A 25250-nucleotide genomic window follows, 5' to 3' on the forward strand; every position below is an offset into this window, starting at 1 on the left:
CAAAAAGCACGTTATTGATTCTAGGTGACAACTTTTTTGCAAAAAAAGCAACAAAAAGTAACTTTTAAAATACCTTTTCCTTATACAGATAATGGTCATAGTCATATCGAGGAGAAAAAAAACATGGTACAGTAGTAGCGAGTCCAGTTGGTGAATCGAGTTCAAAAAGCAAAGTGGGTGTGAAGGTACGTGGCCAAAAAAGTCTACGGTTCAGCTATTGTAATTTCGCCATATCCATTTAGTTCTGTATACGGTTTTGTCGCCGCATCTTCAACACTATTATCCCTTTTCCATTCTGCCTGCGTTTAATTGTACGTATAATTGGTCGTATTTTCTATGTTTGTATTACTTTAGCAATTCATTTATTTGCTAGTTAACTAGAAGTGGGCGAAAATACTGGAATGATCGGACGGCGTGTGCATACAACAAGAGCCCTAACTAAATTTATCTTAAAGCACAAGGGACTATCCGGAAAAACTTAATGGTCGGGCACATATTTTAGAGAAACGCGGCGCAGCACTCTGGCGTCGCCATGTTGTTCTTTCACAGGTACTGTTTAATGTGGTTGCCATGGCAGCGCAATCTCCGGCTAACGCGCGAAATTCAGTGTCTGAATACCTCGGCGCCGCGAGGGCGATGCAACAGGCGATGGTCTCACCGCAGACATTTTGCGAAGTGGAAACACTTCACAACGTGTATATCGGAATACAACGAATTTTGAACGAGATCCGCTTAGTCGAAACGACAATCTTTGCTTTAATTAAATAATAATAATAATATTTTGTCACACGTGATATTCGGCATTTGCCTAAATGCAATCCGTTCTGATAAACGCGATTACGCCTTTATTTCCATTGCATAAATCGTTTTGATTCTTCAGGGTGATCTGATTTGCTGTTTTAATCGCACCGTTATAAATTGTAATAATTGTGGTAGTATTAGTCTACTATTTTTCCCTAAGAAGCAATGTGTGCCTCTTTGCACTACATGCTTTATAATTTCAAAGGGATTTTTCTTAAAAAAATATATGCGTTTAATAGTACTTGCGGAATTCTGTTCTGGAGAATTCTAATCCCTTTCCTTCTGCCCTTCCCCCCAGGAAAACATAACAAAAGGTACCCACCGCTACTGTGTAGACAATTAACTAAAGGGTCAGCATTAATACATTATCATAATAAGAGAGAACTGCTGTTGAAATGGATCCCTTTCTGAATTCACTGACATGTTGAAGATGTTGTCACACACAGAAGGACATTCTTGTTGTTTTTGGTAAAAGAGCATTCAGAATTGATTAATGTCATGGACTACGTTTAGATCGCAACTTAGAAAACATTTACGTTGCATAAACTTTTTTTCTCCGTGTATTTAAATCAGTACCCTATACATAATCTCTCTCCCTGTATAGAACTTTCTCCCACCGTTCACTGAAAAGGCAAATTTAACACTTTGCTTTTAAGATTTTGTCGGGTATCAAAAGACGATATTTTTCGCATGCTTGGCATGGGTCTTAATTCAACACAATTCAAAATTATAATATAGACTATAGAACACACAAAGGCTGAGTTTATGTAAAATAAACACCTTAAGAATAACAACAGTCAGTGAGAGTGTAGGCCTATTGTCAATAACTTTTGTAGTAAGGTAAAAGTCTCTTGATATTGAAATGTAAAACACAGTGACTTGATCTCCTAAGATAAAAGGTGGTCTTGTATGTTTTGGCATAAAGGGTCGGTCTGTCTGAGTACCATTTAAGTATGTCCGATGCGCCAACAGGAGGTATTCTTCACCGTGTCTGCATCCACGGGCCGGGGTGGTCCACCTCCCTGTCACATCACGGGGCATTTAAGGTCATTATCTGTAGCGTGAGCAGCCCAGCGCAGCTTCCGTTTCAGACACGGCCGTACCGGTGGAAACCTAAATGTCTGTGTGAAGCGCCTCACGATGCGCATCGGGCGAGATGCAGGAACTGTCCTCCTTCATGGGGCCTGCAAAGTCCTAATATTAGCCTATGTGGGACAGTAGTACAAAATTATTATTTTGCTATCGGAATATTGTTTTGAGTTAGATGGTAAGCATATTTAATGTTTTCAATATTAAAGTCAGGCGCCAGAGAGCGCGGAGGGGAATCAGAGGTGCTGCTTAATGAGCACACAGCGATCTGCTGCTTTACGGCCACCGAGCGTCTCCCGCCGATCGCACCTCGCGCTTCTCTTCAAAACTGGCAGGCAAGTGAACGTCGTGTGTGTCGTGATTTACCTCCTGTCTCAAAACGGCTGTTCTGTATTGAATTTGATTATAAAATGCGGGTTCAATGAGATTAATATTTCGTCCTTTCTGCTGCCAGCTTGTGTGCACAGGTGTGAATCATGGTAATAAGTAACTCATATTTCTTAGTCGCGGCTATTTTCACATAAACTCACACATGAATTAAAAAGAGGCGTTTTTCCATTAGTAAAAGAAAAAAACATACATACTGATTTTATTACTTGGATCTGCCAATATTGATGGAAGAGTCTGGACTTTATTATTATTATTTTTTTTACAAACATATAAATACTCTTTACAATGCCAAATACTAAACAAATAAAAGGATAACTCCTTTCAGCCTCCATTCACAGGCGAGCAGAGTGGCTGTCCGCAATCGGCAGCCTCCGTGTCATTAACCATGTTTACTCATCGTCCCAGAGTCCAACATGGCCACGTGTCCGCCGTTAGACCCTCGATCACAACCCGGACCGTATTCTCTTTCTCTCACTCATTCTCCCTCTCTCTCTCTCTCTCTCTCACACACACACACACACACCTGATTTTTCACAGGAACAATATCTAGTGTAATCATTACAACCAAACGGGAAATTTGATTTTCTAGTTCTCCAACATCCCCTTGAAAAATCTACAAACGGAATACAGGAGAACCGTTGGCGAGTACATATGCATATCTATTACAGGTCTGATGTCACTTCCTGTGAAATTCAATGGGAATATTTAAAAGTGAAAAAATATACATTTTTCTTACACTAAAGGATCAGCAATGCCATAGAGTTCTATATAAACACACAGTCACCAAATGTAGCTCTATTTACAATGGGTAAAAAAAATAAGGCATTCTACACACACATTTATGTAGCTGTTTCATGGCTGGCTGAACGACTGCTTGTCAACAGCCGCGTACAAACCATGACGGCCTGCTAGGGGGCTTAAATCGATTAAATAAGTCACAGGTGCTAATTCAGGGTGCAAATATGGGACCTCTGGGTTTAGGCGCTTAGCACTGATGATGCAAAAGGCAGGAGTTCCTAGGCTGGCATTGTATTTACCTGAATAAATGTGGGCAAGGGGGCCCTGTGTTAGGCTGAACAGAAACATCTCAAGGAAACCAGCAATTGCTCCCCAGGAGCACACATACTAAAAACAGCTACTCACAGGCAGAGCTACAAGACCCATTAATGCTACAGAAGGGATGAATAATCACCAGTGGTGTTTTACATCTTCTGTGGTAGCACATAGGCACAAAGGGTCCTGCGGCCTGGAATCAGCATGAACCAGGACACAAGCTGCCATCCACATCACCCACTAAAGGGATGCAGGCTTAGAGGAAATCTCCCTGTTAAATCTCTCAATGATTTCCTGCATGTCCAAAATACATGTCCAGTGCATAAACAAATTTCTAGTTTTGGTTTGGGGGGGGGGCAGTTTACATCATCAAGACTTTCTCAACATTTGTATTGGTCTGATCTCACTTTTAATGTCTGCTACATATTCATGTCGTACAATAAATGCATGGGATCATGCTGTCTAAGTGGTTTGCAGTAATCAGAGGTGAAAGTACATTAACTGATGGCAATTAAATAAAACCTCAGTTTTTTTTCCACCACCAGTAACAAACAGCAAAAAATGTCCCAAAAACAAAATCTGGTGTATCACAGTGAACATGTGAACAAAGTGTGAGATGATCAAATGTGAGTGGGATCAGTCTTAAGAGAAACTGAAAGTCAGCTGGCTTCCCTCCTTATCACAGCATTTTATAGGCTAATAATTACATGTACAAAAGCTGGGGCAAAATATACTATGATCATTGTGCTTAACTCCCATGTCTGCTGTCCAATTTTTACAATTCATTCACCTCTACGCTGCCATAGAAAACCTAAATATATTTCAAAAATCATGAAAAACAACATCACCACACTTCTACGTTATCGATGATATACATATAGTGTGAGAATTATCATCTCCTCAGAAAGCGCAGTTAAGTCTCTTGTTTTTGCACAGGAAGCCCTGAAAATCTAATTTATTTAAAAGGCCAAAACCCACAAACGAGCTGTGAGCTGGAGCTAGCTACACGTTAGCCATACATCTACTACATGACTGTGGCTGACGGAGGTCTTCTGGCATGCAGTACTGAACGGTGACTTTCATATGACGTCTGCTTGTGATGACACGGCGGAAGATCGGCCCGCCAAAGCCATGCATCTCCCTGTCCTGTTAGAAATGTGACGTGGAAAAGAATATGACATATACAATATGGAAAACGGTGGGCAGAGAAGGGCGAGTAGCTGTCAGAATGCATCAGTATGATAGGATGAGGGCAGCACTGAGCAGAAGGGTGGGAACGCGGGTGTGACTGCATACGCCTGTGTGTGGGTGTGTGTGTGTGTGTGTGTACACTTGTGATACTTGGGGTTTAGGAAACATCAACATTTAGCAAACAAAACACATTTTCCCTAAGTAATTAATATTAGATTTCCACATATTTCAGAATATAAATAAGTGCTGAACAAGATCCTGACACAGGATAAAAAGTGCATAAAAGCAAAGGTCTCCCAGGGTTTTTGGAGCAAGAGGCCCAGCAGAAAAGTGAGCAGGGACAGGTAGCCTTGGCTGAGCAGTGATAGGTAGCCTTGGCTGAGCTGCTAACCCAGCCACACTTTGCTCTGGCTTTGACGATGTCGTTCCCTGTGCTCAGCAGGCCTGGGATATCCTGAGAAGTGGGATTTTCCTGCACGCTTAAGTCGTGGACCCCGCCGTTTAAGGGAAAAGGACCAAAGAAAGAAAGAAAAAAACAAACAGGCGAGAGGACACTCTCCTGAAGTTTCAGGGTGACATGGCAGGGAGGGTGCACAACCCCACAGGAAGGGGGTGTTCTTTCAATTGGCCTCACTGCTGGCCCAATGCAAAGTAGTAGTGCTGTGCCCTTTACGACACAAAACGATATAGTTTCATATTTACCAGTATTTACCAGACCAGGGTGGCAGAAATCCCCTAAATGCTTTTAGCTCTGAAAAAATAATAAATACAAAAATAATTAGGATTTGTACACATTTTTCGACGACAGGGACTCAGTAATAATACTTTCAACTTTACAAAGGAAGTACAAATATAATTCCTCTTTCCATCTGTAGCACTTTTCAGGTCAGTTAGAAAGTTATTACAAGAAATAATAAATTACCATACAAAACGTACACTATAAAATATTACACTTACGTGGTGAGCCTAAACTTTGAATGCTTTGCAATAATTAATACAAACCTCCTCAAAAACCTGACTCTGTCCTATATTTAAAAAAAAAAAAAAAAACATTTCAGCAAAATAGATTCCCTTGGTTCAAAGCACCTGGTCTGTTGCTTCACAGACAGTTCCAGACCAGGGTTAAGTGCACTTTTAACACTGATCTGCTGGGGGAGCCACTTCTGTCTGGAGTGGGCCTGTGTTTGGCTAAAGGCCCAGCGCTGAGGCCACACCTGTGCACAGGTCCTGTCCTGGGACTCAGTCGAAATCCCCAAATTCAGATTTAGTTTTGTTAATTAAAAAAAGGAGAGTCTGACTAATAAATATCACACATTCAAACAATACCTGCTAAAAAATGAAGCAGGATGGCAGTTCCCCTCCAAACACAGCAAAGGGTTCAGCTGCAAAAATCAGAGGCAGCGATCTGCTGAGTGGACAGCAGCCTGAAGACAACCCGGGCAGAAGGAGGGATGCGGGCGTGTCGTCGACGCTGAGGAGGACGAGGCCCCGGCAGAAGGAGGGATGCGGGCGTGTCGTCGACGCTGAGGAGGACGAGGCCCCGGCAGAAGGAGGGATGCGGGCGTGTCGTCGACGCTGTGGAGGACGAGGCCCCGGCAGAAGGAGGGATGCGGGCGTGTCGTCGACGCTGAGGAGGACGAGGCCCCGGCAGAAGGAGGGATGCGGGCGTGTCGTCGACGCTGTGGAGGACGAGGCCCCGGCAGCAGACAGCAGCTCCACACACCAGGCCTCAGTGATGCACTTTAGGTTGGGACTGCAAAGACACCCACAGACAGGAGATAAGAAAGGACTCCATCCTTTGCCTGCTCATTCACAGCAGGCTTCTCACAGGTTCGACTAATTAAACCATGTACAGTATCTCACAAACGTGAGTACACCCCTCACATTTTTGTAAATATTTTATTATATTTTTTCATGGGACAAAACTGGAGATATGACACTTTGATACAATGTAAAGAAGCCAGTGTACAGCTTGTATAAAGTGTAGATTTGCTGTCCTCTCAAAATAACTAAACACACAGCCATTAATGTCTAAACCGCTGGCAACAAAAGTGAGTACACCCCTAAGCGAAAATGTCCAAATTGTGCCCAAAGTGTCATATATTTTGTGTGGCCTCCATTATTTTCCAGCACTGCCTTAACTCTCTTGTGCCAGGTTACCACTGGAATCCTCTTCTACCCCCCATGACGACATCACGGAGCTGGTGGATGTTAGAGACCTTGCGCTCCTCCACCTTCCGTTTGAGGATGCCCCACAGATGCTCAATAGGGTTTAGGTCTGGAGACGTGCTTGGCCAGTCCAACACCTTTACCCTCAGTTTCTTTAGCAAGGCATTGGTCGTCTTGGAGGTGTTTGGGGTCGTTGTCATATTGGGATATTGCCCTATAGCCCATTTTTACGAAGGGAGGGGATCATGCTCTGCTTCAGTATGTCACAGTACAAGTTGGCATTCAAGGTTCCCACAATGCACTGTAGCTCCCCAGTGCCGGCAGCGATCATGCAGCCCCAAACCATGACACTCCCACCACCAAGCTTGACTGTAGGCAAGACACACTTGTCTTTGTCCTCCTCACCTGGTTGCCGCCACACATGCTTGACACCATCTGAACCAGTTGAGTTTATCTTGGTCTCATCAGACCACAGGAAATGGTTCCAGTAATACATGTCCTTAGTCTGCTTGTCTTCAGCACACTGTTTGCGGGCTTTCTTGTGCATCATCTTTAGAAGAGGCTTCCTTCTGGGACGACAGCCATGCAGACCAGTTTGATGCAGTGTGCAGCCTATGGTCTGAGCCCCGACAGGCTGACCCCCCACCAGCAATGCTGGCAGCACTCATACGTCTGTTTTAAAAGAAAACCCCTGGATATGACACTGAGCACGTGCACCCAGCTTCTTTGCTCGACCATGGTGAGGCCGGTTCTGAGTGGAACCTGTCCTCTTAAACCGCTGTATGGTCTTGGCCACCGTGCTGCAGCTCAGTTTCAGGGTGTTCGCAATCTTCTTATAGCCTAGGCCATCTTTAAGTAGAGCAACTTTTTCTTTCCCATGAGGTGCCATGTTGAACTTCCAGTGACCAGTATGAGAGAGTGTGAGAGCGATAATACGAAGTTTAACACACCTGCTCCCCATTCACACCTGAGACCGTGTAATACTAATAAGTCACATGACACCGGGGAGGGAAAATGGCTAATTGGGCACAATTTGGACATTTTTACTTAGGGGTGTACTCACTTTTGTTGCCAGCAGTTTAGACATTAATGGCTGTGTGTTTAGTTATTTTGAGGGGACAGCAAATTTACACTTTATACAAGCTGTACACTGGCTTATTTACATTGTACCAAAGTGTCATATCTCCAGTTTTGTCCCATGAAAAGATATAATAAAATATTTACAAAAATGTGAGCGGTGTACTCACTTTTGTGAGATACTGTATGTCACCTAACCCTCATCAGTCCTAATATAGAAATATAGCTATTTAATCACATTATGCTGAAACTTTAAACTCATTTTGATGGCAGTTTCACAGCCACATGAAATCAAATTCCTACCACCCTCAGTAGTGTGTCTGCCGGTCTCAGGACTGACTGCAGTGTCCGCAAGAAGGCCAGTACACACTTCTAATTATTACAGTTTAGCAGATGCTACCCAGACAAATAATTGAAGTGATATACTTACACTGAAACACGTAAGCATTTTTAATTAAGCACCTTTATCATGGGTAACCCTTCACTGCACTGCTATTTCAGTCCCTCCCAGACACTTTACAAGCAGTGCTTTTACCTGCCAGAAGGGGGCGCTGTGGGGAGCCTCCGACACAGGGGCCAGAAAGCTGACTGTGCTCCTCCTGTCATCGCCACTCAGACCTGCCACCTTGGCCACCTTGCTGGCCTTCCCATAGGTGCTGGGCATCTTGTGCTTCCGCCCGTGGGGGCGCGATAAAGCGAGGAGGCCGTGCTCCTCCGTGAGGGAGTGAGACACCTTTGCATCAGCGCCCGCCGGCTTGGCAGCCTCGCCGTGTCGGGTGTGTCCCGGGGGCTCTGCTTTGGCACAGAAAGGGGGCCCCCCATTGGTGGGAGCTGAGTGCGAGCTGAAGGAGGAGCCTGCGGTGAAGCGGGGCCTCGTGGGGGAAGACAGCGACGCCTGCCAGGGAGGTGTCACGGCCTGGGGGGGCCTGCCCCTCCTGCCTCCCGGGATGCCCCCGGCTGCCGCTGACCGCTGGCCCCCGCTTCCTTTGGCTCTGACCTTCTTGCCCTGGGTCGACATGGGGGCCTGGCCAGGGCTGGGAGGCACAAACGAGTCAACTTCCTCAGGCGAGGGTCTGCAGGCGCGGCCGCCACGCGGGAACACGGCCAGGCAGGTCGCCATGGAGACATCGCTGGACGGCGCGGCGATGGCGGGGGTGCTCACGGAGTACGACGACACGGAGGGGGACAGGCAGGCCGAGCCCGGTGCACCCAGGGGCTGGAGGCTGGGCAGCCCCCCAGGGAAGGCCCTGGGTCCCTCAGCTACCAGGGGCACCTTCCTGCAACACAGGACGGATGGCACCACTTACACCGACACTGACGAGGGGCTTACAGGCCAGACCACTGACAATAAAGACATTCAGAAAGATTATCCAGCTATTGGACTAGTAATCCAGAGAGCCAGGCGTAGAGGCATGGCGGGGGACAGACACTGGCACGGTGCTCACCTCTGCGAGCTCATGTGTCTGTCCACTATGTGCTGCAGTGCCCGTCTCAGGCGACACAGGCTGCGGTTAAAAGCGTAGTGTCCGCGGCCCATCAGCCGGCTGCCGAAGGAGCAGTACTGAGGGACAGGGAGAGAGAGGAAGAGAAACAGGCGGCGTAACGCATCAGTGAGACACAGCCCCGTACGGGACACGCCTCCCCAATGTCAGCACATACCCCCAGGGGCAAAGGGTGGCGGGTCGAGCCGGGACAGTCCGCAGCGTCGCAGTCCTCCAGAGCGCCACCCTCGTCGCTAGATATTCGGCTTCCGTCATCCCCCCCCAGGCAGGGGGGTGCGGACCCCACAGCAGGTATGACACCGGAGCCGTTATTCACACTGAACCAGGAGACACAAAATACAGACGGGGAGAAAGAGCACAAAGCTGACATTTACCAGTGAATGTTCTACTCACAGCAGCAAATACATGCTGGCAGACTTTAAGCATGTCAGCTGTTTTTCTGTCTCTCCTGTAGGTCAGGAGTGGCCAATCTTATCCTGACAGGGACACTGCGTGTGTGGGTTTTCTCAAATCCCAATTTTATCCCTGAATAGATTACCAATTAGAGGACTGATTGGCTGAAGAGTCCTCACACCTGGGTTTGAGCAGCTGACCTAAAGGTCATCCCAAAAACCTGCATACACACCGGCCCTTTGAGGATAAGATTTGCCACTTCTGCCTTACATGTACAATATAAAGTGAAAAGGTAAAACTTTATACTTAAAGCGTATAGAAGATATCATAGATACCTTCACAATGCATTATAATGCATTCATAAAGTACTATAACAGCAGCTATAACTATTTATAAAAAAGCATAACACATTATAGCCATGTGTATTAAAAAGCTCAGGAAGCTTTCATCTATAATGCATTACAAATACCTTCATAATGCATTTTAATGGCTGAAGGTATCTATAATGCACTATGATTACTGCTTTAGGTAGTTACCAAAAAAATTCAGAAAGGCTATGGACTGCTACAGCGCCCTCTGGTGGCCAAAGAGGTCTCTTCATGTAATTTCTGCAATGCTGTTGTTTCTGTAGATGAGTGGAACTAGAGCTGGATAAAAATTTCACCTGAGACAGAAGCGGGTCTTCAGTGTGGCTGCGCCTTTGCCATCATGACAGTTTGCAGGCACACCGTTCTGGCAGTCATGTGACAGGGTGGGCCAAGCCTTGGATGAGTCCCTCCAGCCCGCCTGCTCCTTGCCACGGCCCGTGTTGCTCTCCTGAAGTCGCCCCCTGTGCTCTGCCAGAAGCGAGTCGAAAAGCTTCCTGCGGCCCAGCACAGCGCGTCTGTGTGTCAGTGAGTGCGTCTGGAAAGTGGACGGTACACACAAAAGAATTAAAGAGAGAGAGAGAGAGAGAGAGATCATCACAATACATTAAATCTCTCAGAGGGCACGCAATTAAAGCCAATTAAAAGTGCCTATCTGCCTGCATCACCGACCGACCCCGACGATACTTTATCAATATAATTAGGTGGCTCCTACTGCATGGCGGCCCGTGACGAACCTTGCAGGTCAGCGATCGCGTGCATGGGACTCTGCTCTCAGGGTCCAGGACTCCACAGTGCTTGTTGGGGTCAAAAATCCTTCCTGGGAGGAAGAAAAAGCCACAAAAGCATAAACAGGAAGGTCTGAAGTCACAGCATTAGTTCATACAGAAAGCTAGGTCACCCAAAGGCACAACTGGCCTGTCTCCCCCCTCACAATTACACAGAAGTGCTTTTACACTAATTCCACAGACCTGCCTAATTATTTGGACCATGCTAAAAGTCGGCTGCCAGGTGTAGAGCTCCATGTCGCTTACCCAGTACAGGGACCACACGGCAAATGGCGGAGGAACAACCTGGATAGGATACCAGTTCATAGCAGGGCGCACGCACACTAACACGCTCACGCACACATACACAATCACACACACAGGGCAATTTAGCCACTCCGGTTAGCCTGCACATTCTGCAGCAGAGAGAACCAGAAGAAAACCCAAACAAACATGGGACAGACATATAAACTCCACACACAGAGGCAGGAATCAAAACACTACCAGGGGGGGTGTGAGGCTACAGGCTGCCCCCTGCTTTGTGGGCTTTCCCACAGTGACAGTCACAGTGATGCCCTAGATCAGGGGTCACCAACTCCAATATCCTACCTGGCATCTGATGAGCCACACCTGCTCCTGGTATTTACCTGAGAACTAGTGTGGCTCATCAGAAGCCGGGTAGGATAGAAAACCTACTGGATAGTAGCCCTCCAGGACCGGAGTTGGTGACCCCTGCCCTAGAAACAGAAAGTGCTGTTACAAACACCATGAGAGCGTTGGGTCGCCACCCTTTAGACAGTAAGAATGGCCTGTTGACTGTGTACTTTGAAGGCAATGGTTTGCTTACAGATTTTAAGCATGACTGGATGACGGGTGGTGGTAAACGGGAGAGTCGCAACAGGCGAGAGATTTGGTGGCGAATCAGGACCAGAGCTGTGTGGGTTTGAGCGAGTGACGTCCAGAGAGACGGTATCCCGCTGATTCCTACTTCCTACTTTGCTGAACTGGACAGGGACTGACTGCTCATGAATCCCAAGCATGGGATTTAAAAGTTTTGTTTCTCTTTAACCGTTTTGTGATATACAAAATTAAAACAACTAAAAAAGCATTTAGTATTTTAAGCTACATACTTAACATTATTATGTATTTATTTAATTGATTTTCTTCAATGCAAGCCTCACCTGACAGCTTGGCCCCCTTTGTGCCATTTTGATGCCTTCTGTCCAGCGATGAGGATGGGGCACCGAGTCCCCTGTCCAGAGGAGAGGGAGGGGTACCGAGCTTCTGATCCAAAGGAGAAGGCGAAGCATTGGGCCGCCGGTCCAGTGGCGAGGGAGGGGCATTGGGCCGCTTGTCCAATGAGGAGGGAGAATGGGTCAGCCGCCTGTCAATGGCAGAGGGGGAGACACTGGGCCGTCTGTCCAGCGTGGCGGGGGACGTGGTGGGATGCCATTCATACGAGCAGGCAGGGCCCGGAAGCCCTCGTCCATTGAGGACTTTCTCCAGAGATTTCTGGGATGCTGGTGGCATTAGGGAAGATTTGACACCAAGAGGAACGGGGGCAGTCCTGGTTCTCCCCAGGGGGGGCATCTTCTCCAGACTTACCACAGGTACTGAAAGACTGAGGAAAAAAGGGGTGGGAGGAGGAGGAGTCGGTCAGAAGAAGAAGATGAACCATCCTGCAGCTCAGTGCCAGTACTTACTACCCACCATGGCTTGCCCTGGGACACTTTGGGTGGGTTCATGGCATGGGGTTTCCTGTTGGAGGCACTGTGAGGGTGGTCTCGAGATGCTTTGTAGGGCCTGGCTGGCGCACTGGGGGAGCCGCCGGGGTCGGGGCCTAGGGGACCTTTAGGCTTCTTGGGGATAGAAAGGCCCCGGGGACTGGAGGAAGAGCCATGCCTCCGCTCTGAAAGGCAGGGTGAGACACACAGCTGGGTGAGGCCCAGCCTGGCCCAGCCAGGCCCTCCTGGCTCTCCGAGCAACGTGCAGCAAGCTGTTCACCAATCACTGTATGGCTGGCATGCATGAGCAGGTTTCACACTATGTCAACAGCACACTTCTTCATAAATAACACAAGTGATTATCACCACACTTTTGCAGGCTTAAGAGAAATTTAATACAAACCACAAGAAACACAACAGGGAATAATGGATGAGGACACACTAAATGAGGAGATCACCACTGTACTGTCCCATTAGAAGCGCCAAATGAACAGCAGAGTAAAACATGGGGAGCAGTGTCCAGTCTGTGCTGGTCTGGCACCCATGCCACTGCATCTGGGATGACCTACAGACACAGCATGCTTCATGGGGCCTGTCTCCATGGTAACTGGGGTCAGAAGCCCCCTCACCATCACCATGACAGTAGGAGCCATGAGTCTTTACTAAGATCCTATGCTCTGCCCTGCTACATATATGACATTACCCAGCATTCCTCACCATAAAAAGGCACAGTCCCTAACCATCCCTACATATGCGGGGAGGAATGCTGGGTAATGTCACAACAAAGCCACACTCTCTAACCATCCCTATATATGTCACATTACCCAGCATCCCTCACCATAACAAAGGCACAGTCCCCAACATCCGTACGTGATGTTACCCAGCATTCCTCACCATAACAAAAGCACAGTTCCTAACCACCCCTACATGTGACATTACCAAGCATCTCTCCATAACAAAGGCACAGTCCCTAACCATCCCTAAATATATGACAATACCCAGCATTCCTCACCATAACAAAGGCACAGTCCCTAACCATCCCTAAATATATGACAATACCCAGCATTCCTCACCATAACAAAGGCACAGTCCCTAACCATCCCTAAATATATGACAATACCCAGCATTCCTCACCATAACAAAGGCACAGTCCCTAACCATCCCTAAATATATGACAATACCCAGCATTCCTCACCATAACAAAGGCACAGTCCCTAACCATCCCTAAATATATGACAATACCCAGCATTCCTCACCATAACAAAGGCACAGTCCCTAACCATCCCTAAATATATGACAATACCCAGCATTCCTCACCATAACAAAGGCACGGTCCCTAACCATCCCTAAATATATGACAATACCCAGCATTCCTCACCATAACAAAGGCACAGTCCCTAACCATCCCTAAATATATGACAATACCCAGCATTCCTCACCATAACAAAGGCACAGTCCCTAACCATCCCTAAATATATGACAATACCCAGCATTCCTCACCATAACAAAGGCACAGTCCCTAACCATCCCTACCACAAGCTCCCTTGGTTGGCACAGTTTACACAGCTTATTGTAGACACCATGTCTGACACCTACTGAAAATTCAGCTAAATCACAAAATATGCCAGCAGCCAGCAACAATCTACTCAAATTCATTAATTGTTATGGGAGGTGTCCACCCAGCTCAGCATGCAATATTATGCGAGGGGGTTATTGACTTCTTGACTAACAAAAATTGGTTTGTTCTGTTCCCACCCTCTGGGGACACAGACAGTCCTTGCACCCTCAAATGAACATTGCCAGAGGTGCTACTTCAAGCACAGACCTTTAGTTTCACCCATCTGCCAGCTGGACAGTCTAAAGATGTAATCGATGAATCTCTGATCTGCAGTCAGCTTTCCTGAGACAAGGTTCTGATCCCTGAGAGTCACCAGAGTCTCTCTCAACTGTACTGACTCGGAACTGTCTCACACCAGCAGAGGAAGAGCAGAGGAAGACCTGAGTTTGGCATAAAAATAACAGGCCGCTATCACGGCATCGGTAACCCAGCATCCGGTTACACAGCGGTCAGGCTGTCTGAGGCTTTGGCCGACAGACCAAGTGACCAATCACCTGAGGTCTAATGCCAAGGGGAGCAAACCCCTAAACCAATGAGGTCAGGGCCGAGGATGAGGCTGATCCAAAACCAGGAGTCCCAGAAGCTGCCATGATGACAGAATTAGAGCTATTCTACTGTTCATGCCAATCATCAAGGCCATCATCATTATGATTAAGGAAGTGAAAATGGAAAGGGGTTAGCACTGGGTGGCACATGCCAGCTACCCATTTTGCTGCCCTGAGGGAACATTCTAGAAGGAGCCATGTCAGGCATGGGTGCTGATACCAGGTCTAAAGAAGCATATGGCACAGACACCCCCATGATGAAGGCCAGTGATCACTCTCAGCTTTAAACAGCGATGCAACAGCGGCCCAGGGTTACCAAGTTTATTATGAACGTTCTGGAAAAGCAACTCGGTGTGTGATTGTTCTGTGGAAGAGGCGACAGTAGAGCTGGGCGATATGGACTAAAATTAAAATCTCCAATTTTTTTTTATAATAAATCTGATTTTCAATTTTAATCGATTTTCCCCTCCCCTACTCAAAATCAAACTACAGATGACAAATAAATGGTTCAAAACAAGTTATTTATTTACTTTAGAGTTAAAGTGCAATCTGACAAGCCAAAAAAGATGCTTGTAAGTGAGATGGCAGACCACACCATTGTAAACACTTTTAGAAACTTGTAAAAACTTTTAGCATGTTAATGAATCAGGGATTTTCCACAGTATGTATGGGCACCATGTCTTTTGCAAGACCATGTCCAACCATAGACTGGGGACCGTAACAAAATATACATCACGACAGCGTTTGTTCTCGCCTTCCACCGTGCCCGATTCTTATACGGCACACAGTTCGAAAACGTGTCAGGGACGGTTGCTTGCTTAACTTTGGATGTTGTGCTGGTGCTGCGGGTATTTTCATTTCGCTGGGAGCTGCACTTCTCCAACTCCGCTGTGTGTCTCTGCTTTAGGTGCAGGAATAAATTTGTTGTGCTGCTTCTTTTGGTTGCAACAGTTTTTAAACAGACTTTGCAACGAGGACTTGTTTGGTCTGTGTCCGACGGCGCAAAACCAAACCATTGCCATGATGTTTGTGAATCTGCTACAGTGTTTGGGTGCACCGCGCTAATTTACCCGAGAAGAACGATGCGTTGAATTAGTTCCGCTTTTGGCGCTCGCGTGTAAAATAAGTAATAAAATCGATTTTCATAAAAACACATCGTACTGAACTGTAAAATCGAATTAATCAATAAAATCGATTTATCGCCCACCTCTAGATGACAGACAGAGGTGAAGCTTTGCCCGGGGGTCTCTGTGTCACAGAGGAGCCACACTTTCTCATCTGGTGGCAGCCATGATTGCTCCCATGTCAGCGAATGCACATACACAGAGTGCTAGTTAACAGCAACACTGTCATTACCATGACATAGGCCCAGGATTAACATTTCATTTTATTTATTTTGCAGATGCTTTGATCCAAAGTCACAGATATTTCTGAGACAATCCCTGAAGCAATTGGGGGACTCAAGGTCTTTGCTCAAGGGCCCAACAGTGAAATCATTTTGTCGACTGTGGGATTTGACCTGGTGACCTTACAAACACAAGCACAGAGTCCCAATCCACCAAACCACACACTGACCCCCACGAAGATATCAAACCCAAAAGATGGGGGAACTAACTAAATGGGCACAGACTGGCCTCACTGATAGTCACAGGTCTCAGTGGTCTTTATTTATTTGCGCCAAGTCCAGATTTGTATTGCTACACTCAGTATAATAAAAATGGAATTTAAAGACGTTATTCAGTGTACAAAAAGGCCAGCCTGACGAGATCACAAGTGCTAAAACACAAAACCGCCTGTCACCCACAAACCATACCTGTGCATAAACAGAGTTATTGCAGGTTTCAGTAAGTTAAATTTAAGACCTTTTTAAGACCATTATGAGTAAAATTTAAGACCAACACGATGCATTACTAGAAACATTCGAATGATACCAGAAATTCTCATATGTTATGTCAGTCATATTCTTAGCCCAACAGCCACATATCATATGTGTTTACAAAGTGTGTTTTAATAAGTTCACATGCGTTTAAAGCATGTGGGAGTGGTATTTTAAGGCTTAAACTATAAAAAAGTTTATGTATATGGTCTTTCTATATCGCGGATTTTCACCTATCGCTGATGGGTCTGGAACGTAACTTCCGCGACAGGCGGGGGATCCAGACCCATCAGCCATAGGTGAAAATCCGCGATATAGAAAGACCATATACATAAACTTTTTTATAGTTTAAGCCTTAAAATATATAGTGACCCTCCCCGCCATTGCGGAAGTTACGTTCCAGACCCATCAGCAATAGGTGAAAATCCGTGATATAGAAAGACCATATACATAAACTAGAATTGCAATTCTGTGTTATGAATAATCATATATATCAGAACTGTAATACACCTTACATATTAAACTGTGTTTAATAAAAGCTGAATGGAAAAAAAATACATTGGACACATCAGGAATCAAATGTTTATTTTTTTCAGATAAGAGATACCAGCTTAAAAAAACTAAACAAAAGAAACCAATAAAAACATTGTGATATAATTTAAAACCTCTAACTGTCAGATTTTTAGCTGTATGTTTACTGAGTCACGCCTTTCGGCAGAGAAGCAGCACAGACGCCGTGAGATCGCGTGAACGAGGGTTTATTAGAAGGGAGACAAAACAGGAACATTGAAGAAGCGCAAGACGGACGTCAATGACCGGACTGAGGAAAACATACCTAACACAGACTTAAATACATTAGACTAATGAAAACAACTGGAAACAGCTGATAAACACGGGGATTCCACACGGGGTTAACGAGGGGGCGTGGCACATGGGAGGAGCAGATGAGCGGGTCAGGACATACTGCACTTTTAATCAGATTTTTTAGATTTTCTAAGCAATTTTTATTCAAATAAGTTTTTTTTTCATCTCTATTTTGCTTTTTTTGTCTTGGTTTAACTTTTTAAAATCTTGTTTTTATAAAGCACATTAAATAACCGCTGTGTATGATAATAAAAACTTGCCTTGCCTTACCATAAGGAGACCGAGAAACGTTCTCCTCAAGACCACATGAACAACTAAAAACTATATGCTGGAAGCTAAGACATTCACAAGGTAACTCCATGAAAAGCTCTGTAAAAGTAGAAATGTGTTTATTTTACGATAAGATAACGTGAGCCAACTGGCTAGTATAGTTGCCTTTTAACTGAAAAAATTCACTCCAGTCATCAGAGAAAAAAGTTACTAACACACTACATCAAAACATTTACATTGCAATAATGTATGGCATGAAATAAACTTGTAACTATATCATTCAGTAATACAAATAATAAAACAACATACCGTTCACATTGGCCTCAAGAACTAAGTTAGCGCTTGATTCCCCTGCACTTCCTGTTGTGGCTGAGCGTGCACCTGATGTCAGTGGCTGAAAGTGCACGTTCTGCAGCCAGACCCTTCTCTCTCAAACTGTTTGTTTGCCTAGCTGCAGGGATCACGCAATGGGATTTGTAGTTTTATTACCACGCAGACACTGGTGCAGACCAGAAAACACAACCAACGGATTAGTTTCACAGCGTTTTACTATTTTATTTTCTGCGGACAACGCTTTTTGGGAATGAACGGAGGTAAGAATTTTAAGACTTGGGTAAATTAAATAGAAGACCTAGGATGAAAATCTCAGCATTTTTAAGACATTTTAAGGCCTTAAGTTTAACTTTCTTAATTTTAGACTTTTTAAGACCCCGCGGGAACCCTGATAAAGCTCCCTGTTCATCTTAGTGCAGGTGTGCAAACAGGCAACATGCCAGACAAAGTGCAAAGTCCAGCTCATGGTTTGGTAGCCGCAAACTGTCCATGGCCCACATCCATGAAGACTCACACAGGCACTGGGCCATGAGGTCCTGGACATTTCACAGCATTACTGCAAAGGCCAGAAGAACAAAATTGCCAGCTACCATTGAAGTAATATCTACCAGAATACTTATGTCATAAAACCACCGAACAAGCAAAGTGTCTGATGCAGTCCCGTGTAAAAAGGATTTGTAAGAGTAGCTCCAGCTTCTGAACTTAGTCGTTTATTCTCCAAAGAAAATTCTCTCACCAGACAGGGAGAGTCAGCCTATGACTGAGCGTCTACAATGACAGGACTCAAATTACACCAGCAGGGACAGCCGAATGATCCCCGATCAACAGCATACACAGATCCAGCAGCCGACTCCCTCAAGCGGCACACAGGCGCCCACGCGTGACAGCTGAGACACACCGTCACCACCACACCGCAGCGGGCTATGCGCGTTTTCTGCCCGAGCATGCGGGTGGGGCGTGGCACTTGGCCAAGCCACCATGATGCACTGCCAGAAGCGAAAGTAAACATGGTGCTGGCAGAAAACAACGCACACCAGCGGCTCGGTGGTGAAACGGCGCTCACCAACGTCAAGACGGAGCAAGAGATACAGTAACACACACACACACAGGTGATCACAGCAACACAACCTCACGGGCACCAAGTCTGAAGACAGTGTCTGTTTGGTTTAAATACAAAAGAGATGTGCCGCCATTTTGTTTGTTTTAATCACAAATGATTTGCAGTGTCTGGGGCCAGACTAGGACCCTCACAATGATCCACTCACCCTGCCACATGTCAGAGCAGAGAACGCTGAGCATTCAGCCCTGTTCAGGTTCACACAGCTCAGGGGCGCACCAACATAAACACAAGTGCCATGAAAAGGGAAGCTTGCCTGACAAGTTCAAAATCAGTTGCCCGCTGGCACTCACCCTGTGTGATCCATCAAATGTGCCCAGGTGAAGATCTCACAGAGCTCATATCTGACTGTTTTTTTTCTGCTATGCACACAGGAATATGTGAATTCATGCAGAAGATACGCAGTCTGGCTAAGCAGAGACAAACACAGCACAAGAAAAGAAGCCAAGAAAACAAAACTTACCGCAGTGCATCTGGAAGCCCTGAGGTTTAACAACTTGATTGCAGATATTGCACACAACAAGACAGAAATCATCCTGTGCAGGACACTGGCCGAACACTCGCATGTCTGCAGGAGAGAAGCATGGGGGCTGCGAGTTAAGTGGGTGGGGTTGCACATTACCAGTCACTTGTCACATCCTCAGTCTATACCAGAGGACGAATGAAACATTGCATAGCAAGCAGGACACATCCATTAACATTCCCAAAACTTAAGTATTTATTGCATTAAAAAAATCCTACTCCAATGCGAACATGTAAACATCACTCATCCTGCCACAGATCTTATAAAATAGACCTGCACTACCTGTGTTACTAAGCAACCATTAGGCAGATCAATTATTACAAACAGTGTAATAATTATTTTGCTTATGTATAAATTTGTTGGTTTGTGGCATGTTTCTGACCCAAATCTGTGTTTTCCGTTTCGTGCACTGAGGCAGGAAAGCAGGCCATGGGAGGTCTCATCCCGACAGCTGCCTTCCGCTGAACACGCTACATTTTCCCACTATAAGGAGCACATGGCCTCTGCGTGATTCGTGGGAACGTCTGCCGCAAGCAGATCCCAAAACGATGGCAGCGGTGGCTTTGTTGCCATGTTTGGCTCGAGCAACCTCTGTGTGGATACTGAACCCTGAGCCATTTATCGGCCAAACGGGATGCAAGTTGCCTTCACCAAAGTGTCACAGTGTATGGATGGTCTCGAATTACCCTCAACTAGAAACTTTAAGGCTTAAATAAACACATAAACGAACCGTGGACTGTGCCACAAAACCCCATTCCAGCACGCCTGCCAATATAAATAAGACGTGTTCTTGTAGCCATTCGCTGCAGAGGGCTGGGAAATTAGCACTCAAACACTTTCTACGCCTCTGTGAATTCATTATGAACGCTGCCAGGAGCTGGCAGTGTGTGGGGGAAAAAGAAAAAAAAAAAAAGTTAAAAAACGTTCTGCTTTCTGATATTCAGCCCTTCTATAGCTCACGAAGTCCTCCCCAGGAAAGGGAGATCTGTTTACAGAGCCAGCATAACACCGTGATGTCAAATATTCTGTAAAATGGACGGATGGATGTATGGGTTAGACATTGAATATCACTGTATTTGCCACTTCTACACTAACAATGAAGGCATTGTATTAAGATCACAGAAACTCATCCTAAGAAGTCAGACATTACAGCCGATTATAGCAATAAAAAGTTCACTATGATAATTAATTGATCAATGTCGCCAGTAGCATGTTCATACAAGAGCAAAGAAGCTAGATAAAACAGACTGAAGATGCCAGCAGTCAGCTATATGCTGCAGGCTGCCCGCACTCTTCACCTTACCCAGTCATGCCAAAAAAACGCTGGCAAGCTGAAATGACGTCCTCGCCTGAACGTCTGTGCTAGCTTACGCAAGCCTTCAGCCCAGGCTCCTAGATCAAGCTTCACTACAGACTGTGGCGATTAAGACCACAACTACAATAAATCTGCAGCAGCACCGCCTAGCTGACCCACATGCAGCAGAAAGGATACTGCCAGCTGAAGATGGCTCTGAGCGGCTCGTGCAGAATGTGCATGGGCTGGGCCGCACTGCCACAACAGGGTGGCAATCCCATAACTACATTAACTATGGTGTGACCTCAAGTTCATGAATAGAGAAATTGGGAAGGGCCACAACACACCAGCATATTTTTTTCCTGGGAGCAGGCGCAGGTACACATGCAAGTCCATGTTTCTGCATACAAATGCTCAACATCGATAGGACAGAACAAGACAGGAGCTTCATGAAATTGACCAGAGAAGTGGGTCTGTGCTGGGGAGACAGAATGAGACCAGTTATTCCTAGACTGCCATGCATGACCCATTACACACGATAAACAATTACTGAGGACTGGACTACATGCCAAAAGAATTCAGTGACACCAGGCTTACAGAAAACGTGCAAAAGGGAACATCACTTCAGCGCCGCCTCCACTGTGCTATCACCGTAAACAGAACTTCACAAAGCAGCAAAAACGTTTCTGATTGTGTTTCTCTTAAGCGTCACAGAGCATTAGAATATCATACCCTTTCTGATACAAAGTTGCCTGTAGGTGACACTGCAGAAAACACATTTTATTCTGTGCTCAATATTTTAGTAATGATAATGCAAATTCATATCCCAGAAAAATGGCTTTTTTGTGATACTCAGTCACTTATTTTGGTTTTTCAGATGCATTTGTCTTCAAATCCATCAGTATGCAATCTGTGAAGGTGTTATTATGCATTATTTAAAACAATACATCTCTTTAGCTTGTACGGAAAATAATCAGCAGGACAAATATTATTACGAGGTATTACTTTGGTAAAAAAGAAGATAAAATTAGAATTCAATGTTCATTTTGAATATTTCAAGTCTCCTTTCAAAAAAGAGAAATTATTACACTTCATGGTAGATTTTTATTTAACAGTATTTCTTCTAATAATATTCTGGTATAATTTCTAATGTCATGTATTATATTATAAGACCTGACTGCTTGATAGTTTTCGATCGGACTTCCAGCGTGCACCTATCGCCTTCGTCGATCTTTGAGCTACAGGTGCCTGGATCACACCCCGCGAGTGACAAGAATAGAAAACTGCACCGGGGACACGGGGCAGCCTTGTTTGAGTTTACCCTGACAGAGGACGGGCTATAACCGGCAGAAGTTAAGGTAAGGGAGCCTCCAGCGGAAAACTTACCGTCCTTGCTGAGTTTCATCGCCTCCCCCCGGCCGTCTAGGAGCAGCTCCTTGCCGACAGTATCGTTCCCGCGTGCACCTGCCGGGGAGAGCGGGCTCATGGGGTAACCCTGCACACTGACACATCGCTATACTGGCCCTGGATGTTTTTACTGACCCCCCACATAAGTTATCAGACACACACCTGGTAAATGAAGCCGGGATTAGGCACTGGCCGCCACTGACAGGAGGGGCATCTGTCAAAGTACCTCAGCAACAGCACGCGGGGCTCGGGGCGAACGCTCATCAACTTACCCAGTGTCTGAACGCCCACTTCTGGGCTGAGAGTCAATCGGCCAACTTCACATTTTATTAACCTGGCTAGCTACCTGTTTATTTAGACGTTAGCCTAGTTAGCTATCTCAACTAGAGGTACACGTAGGAGAGCGGGCAGCCTAGCCAGCTAAACAGCCAGGGACGAGCGCAAAAGACGACGGCCAGGGGGCCACACGCTTACCGCCACAGAAGTACAGTTTAGCCGCATCGGCGTACGTGGACCAGGGTTTGTACAGAAACGTATCCGGGCTCGGCAGCTTCCCGTCCAGTGTCGCCATTGCTCTTCCTTCTTGTTGCTTTTTCTCTCCTTCGCTGTCAGCGACACGAGACTTCCGAAGTGTCTGACGTAATTGTCGGTAATTTCCGCCTCCGTTCGTCTCGAAGCTCGGCCACATTCGGGTGGTAATAATACGGGTTATAAGCAGTGCTTGAAGTAGGCCGGTACTCACCGGTATTCAGTACCAGCCCATCTTTTGTTTTTCTCTTCAGAGAACCGGCACCTCTCAATATCAGCTAGTACCGTATAACAAGGGGAGTACAGGCACCTGGTACTGAATAGCAAGGTGAGTGCCGGCACCTGGTACTGAATAGTAAGGTGAGTACCGGCAACTCGTACTGAATAGCAAGGTGAGTACCGGCAACTCGTACTGAATAGCAAGGTGAGTACCGGCAACTGGTACTGTATCCCCACTTCAAGCACTGGTTATATTTTTTTCATGGCTTTACTGCGGTGAGAAAATGATCACACGTGAAACAACAAAATACCTTACGTTACGTGAATATCAAAAAAAAAATAATAGTGCATGCCTTTTTACATAAATGTAAGTACTGCTTTGTATCTAATGTGATTAGCATTTTTAAAAGTAGTGTATGTGTCTGTTTTTCTCAAATGAACTACAATTATCTTCGTAATATACCTTGGGTATATTTCAACTTTAAAAACTTTGTGAACTAGTCCTCTCCAGTAAATTAATGGTGGCAGGGACACACACTGCACTTTTCCCAGAAATTGTCACTAGGTGTCAGTGAAATACAATTCGTCAAGCAAAATACAATTCGCCCGTCAATAACTCGATATAATAAACTGGTGAGGCGCTCTCTGTTTATCTTGTGAAAAGAAGAAAAACTGTGATAAAATAAATTAATTTTATATTTCACAATCAAATCAAAATGTATGATTTCCCTCATGATCACCTCATTACACTGGTATTTATTATTTGACTGAAAATATTTTCCCCCCATAACTAAAATGTCCACGTGACTCGTCATTATCATAGCTTCTAACCACTACCTAGGTCTTATCAGCAACTGCAAGAAGCGTTCGGTTAAGGCTGTTGAAAATATACGAGACACATGTTGTGTTTGGTAGATGACTGCAAGTTGAACATCAGCATCAACCGTTAAGAGTGATTTATGCAGAAATACATGTATTTCCAAAGGGGTTCACAAAGAAAGATTTATTGGCATTTATCATTCTCCTTTTCGTTTTCTGTTATTACTGTGGGTCTCAGCCCATGCCCTGGGTGGTCCCCAGCAATGTTTTTTTACAGATTGTTGTGTGGGACAGCTATTGGTCACTGTGAATAAATCCCACCCCTTTCTGAACAAAAGTGAATGATTATTAAAAGATGAAGAGTCTAATAGACTGCTGAGAGACCTTGATATGTCTGCCCTCTTGCAGATCTGGTTTTTGTTTGGGTTCAGTTATCGGTGACTGATGAACATAATGTACGCTACTCACGGTATTTTTGAAATTCTGTTAGAAAGAGGACTGGGCAAATTTTTTGCTGCTTTCTGATAACCGTGATGCTTATCTAAAACTTAATACTAAATAATTTGACAAGTGACCACAGACACACAAAATGTCTTGTTGAAATGCCCACATCCTGGAGAAGTTGACACCAGGAGAGATATGAAGCAGAGGTGGTGATATGTTGATCAGAGTCACTAATTGTGATGTATTTCTCACTCTGAGGTTATAACCTTGGGGAGCCAGAATGAGTCTTAGCGTAGAATGAGTCTCAATCAGTCAAAATGTGTTTTTTGTTGTTGTTGTTATTGTTGTTTTTGTTTTTGTTCATTGTGGCCCCTTCCACTTTAGTATTCAGCATCAGTCAGCACAGAAGGTCCTTGCGGAGGACAAAACTTTTCAGTTCACATATGATGAGGAAGATGTTAGGTCATTGGTGGTCTCGTATCAAAAAGAAAAAAAAATAGGATAGAGTTTGGGAAATTGGCTTCTCAGTTATGAAAATTACAAAGAAGATCCACCAATTATCCTTTTTACTTGTGTCTGGAGAAAAATCCTTCTTTTTTGGTGCTTGATTCCTAAACTCACCAAGGTTAACACATTAAAATCTGAGCATCGGTTAATTGAAAAGTTTACTTTAATAAATGTGTTTGAAAGAATTTTAATATCCTGTGTGTTTTTAACTTTAATATTGCGTGTCAGCAGCCGACGTTGGGTTGTCTCATTGTCTCTTAAATTCATCTGCACAGACAGATCTCCCATGAATTCCATGACAGAATATGGTGTCTATTTTTAGGACTATTGCATTGTTCACCATTCCTTAGTCATAACTAATATCA

General features: G+C 45.2%; 1 protein-coding gene across 2 annotated transcripts; it reads right to left on the reverse strand.

Annotated features, from left to right (window-relative positions):
• Positions 1-2501: 2501 nt before the first annotated feature.
• LOC111835586 (ataxin-7-like protein 1) lies at positions 2502-24490 on the reverse strand. Of its 2 annotated transcripts, XR_002836261.2 has the most exons (12): positions 22843-24490; positions 22348-22425; positions 19608-19712; positions 12508-12706; positions 11979-12418; positions 10768-10850; positions 10330-10568; positions 9430-9589; positions 9216-9331; positions 8306-9047; positions 5851-6277; positions 2502-5275 (listed from the first exon to the last, which is right to left on the reverse strand). XR_002836261.2 is itself a non-coding variant. In XM_023796052.2 (11 exons), exons 1-11 carry the CDS (start codon positions 23054-23056, stop codon positions 6254-6256), a joined length of 2400 nt encoding a protein of 799 aa, XP_023651820.2. In that variant the 5' UTR covers positions 23057-24490; the 3' UTR covers positions 2502-6253. The 2 variants fall into 2 exon arrangements, 1 of the variants encoding a protein (XP_023651820.2); XM_023796052.2 differs by having other exon boundaries at positions 2502-6277.
• Positions 24491-25250: the final 760 nt, after the last annotated feature.

Source organism: Paramormyrops kingsleyae, chromosome 1 (assembly GCF_048594095.1).
Source record: "Paramormyrops kingsleyae isolate MSU_618 chromosome 1, PKINGS_0.4, whole genome shotgun sequence".
Taxonomy (NCBI): Eukaryota; Metazoa; Chordata; class Actinopteri; order Osteoglossiformes; family Mormyridae; genus Paramormyrops; species Paramormyrops kingsleyae.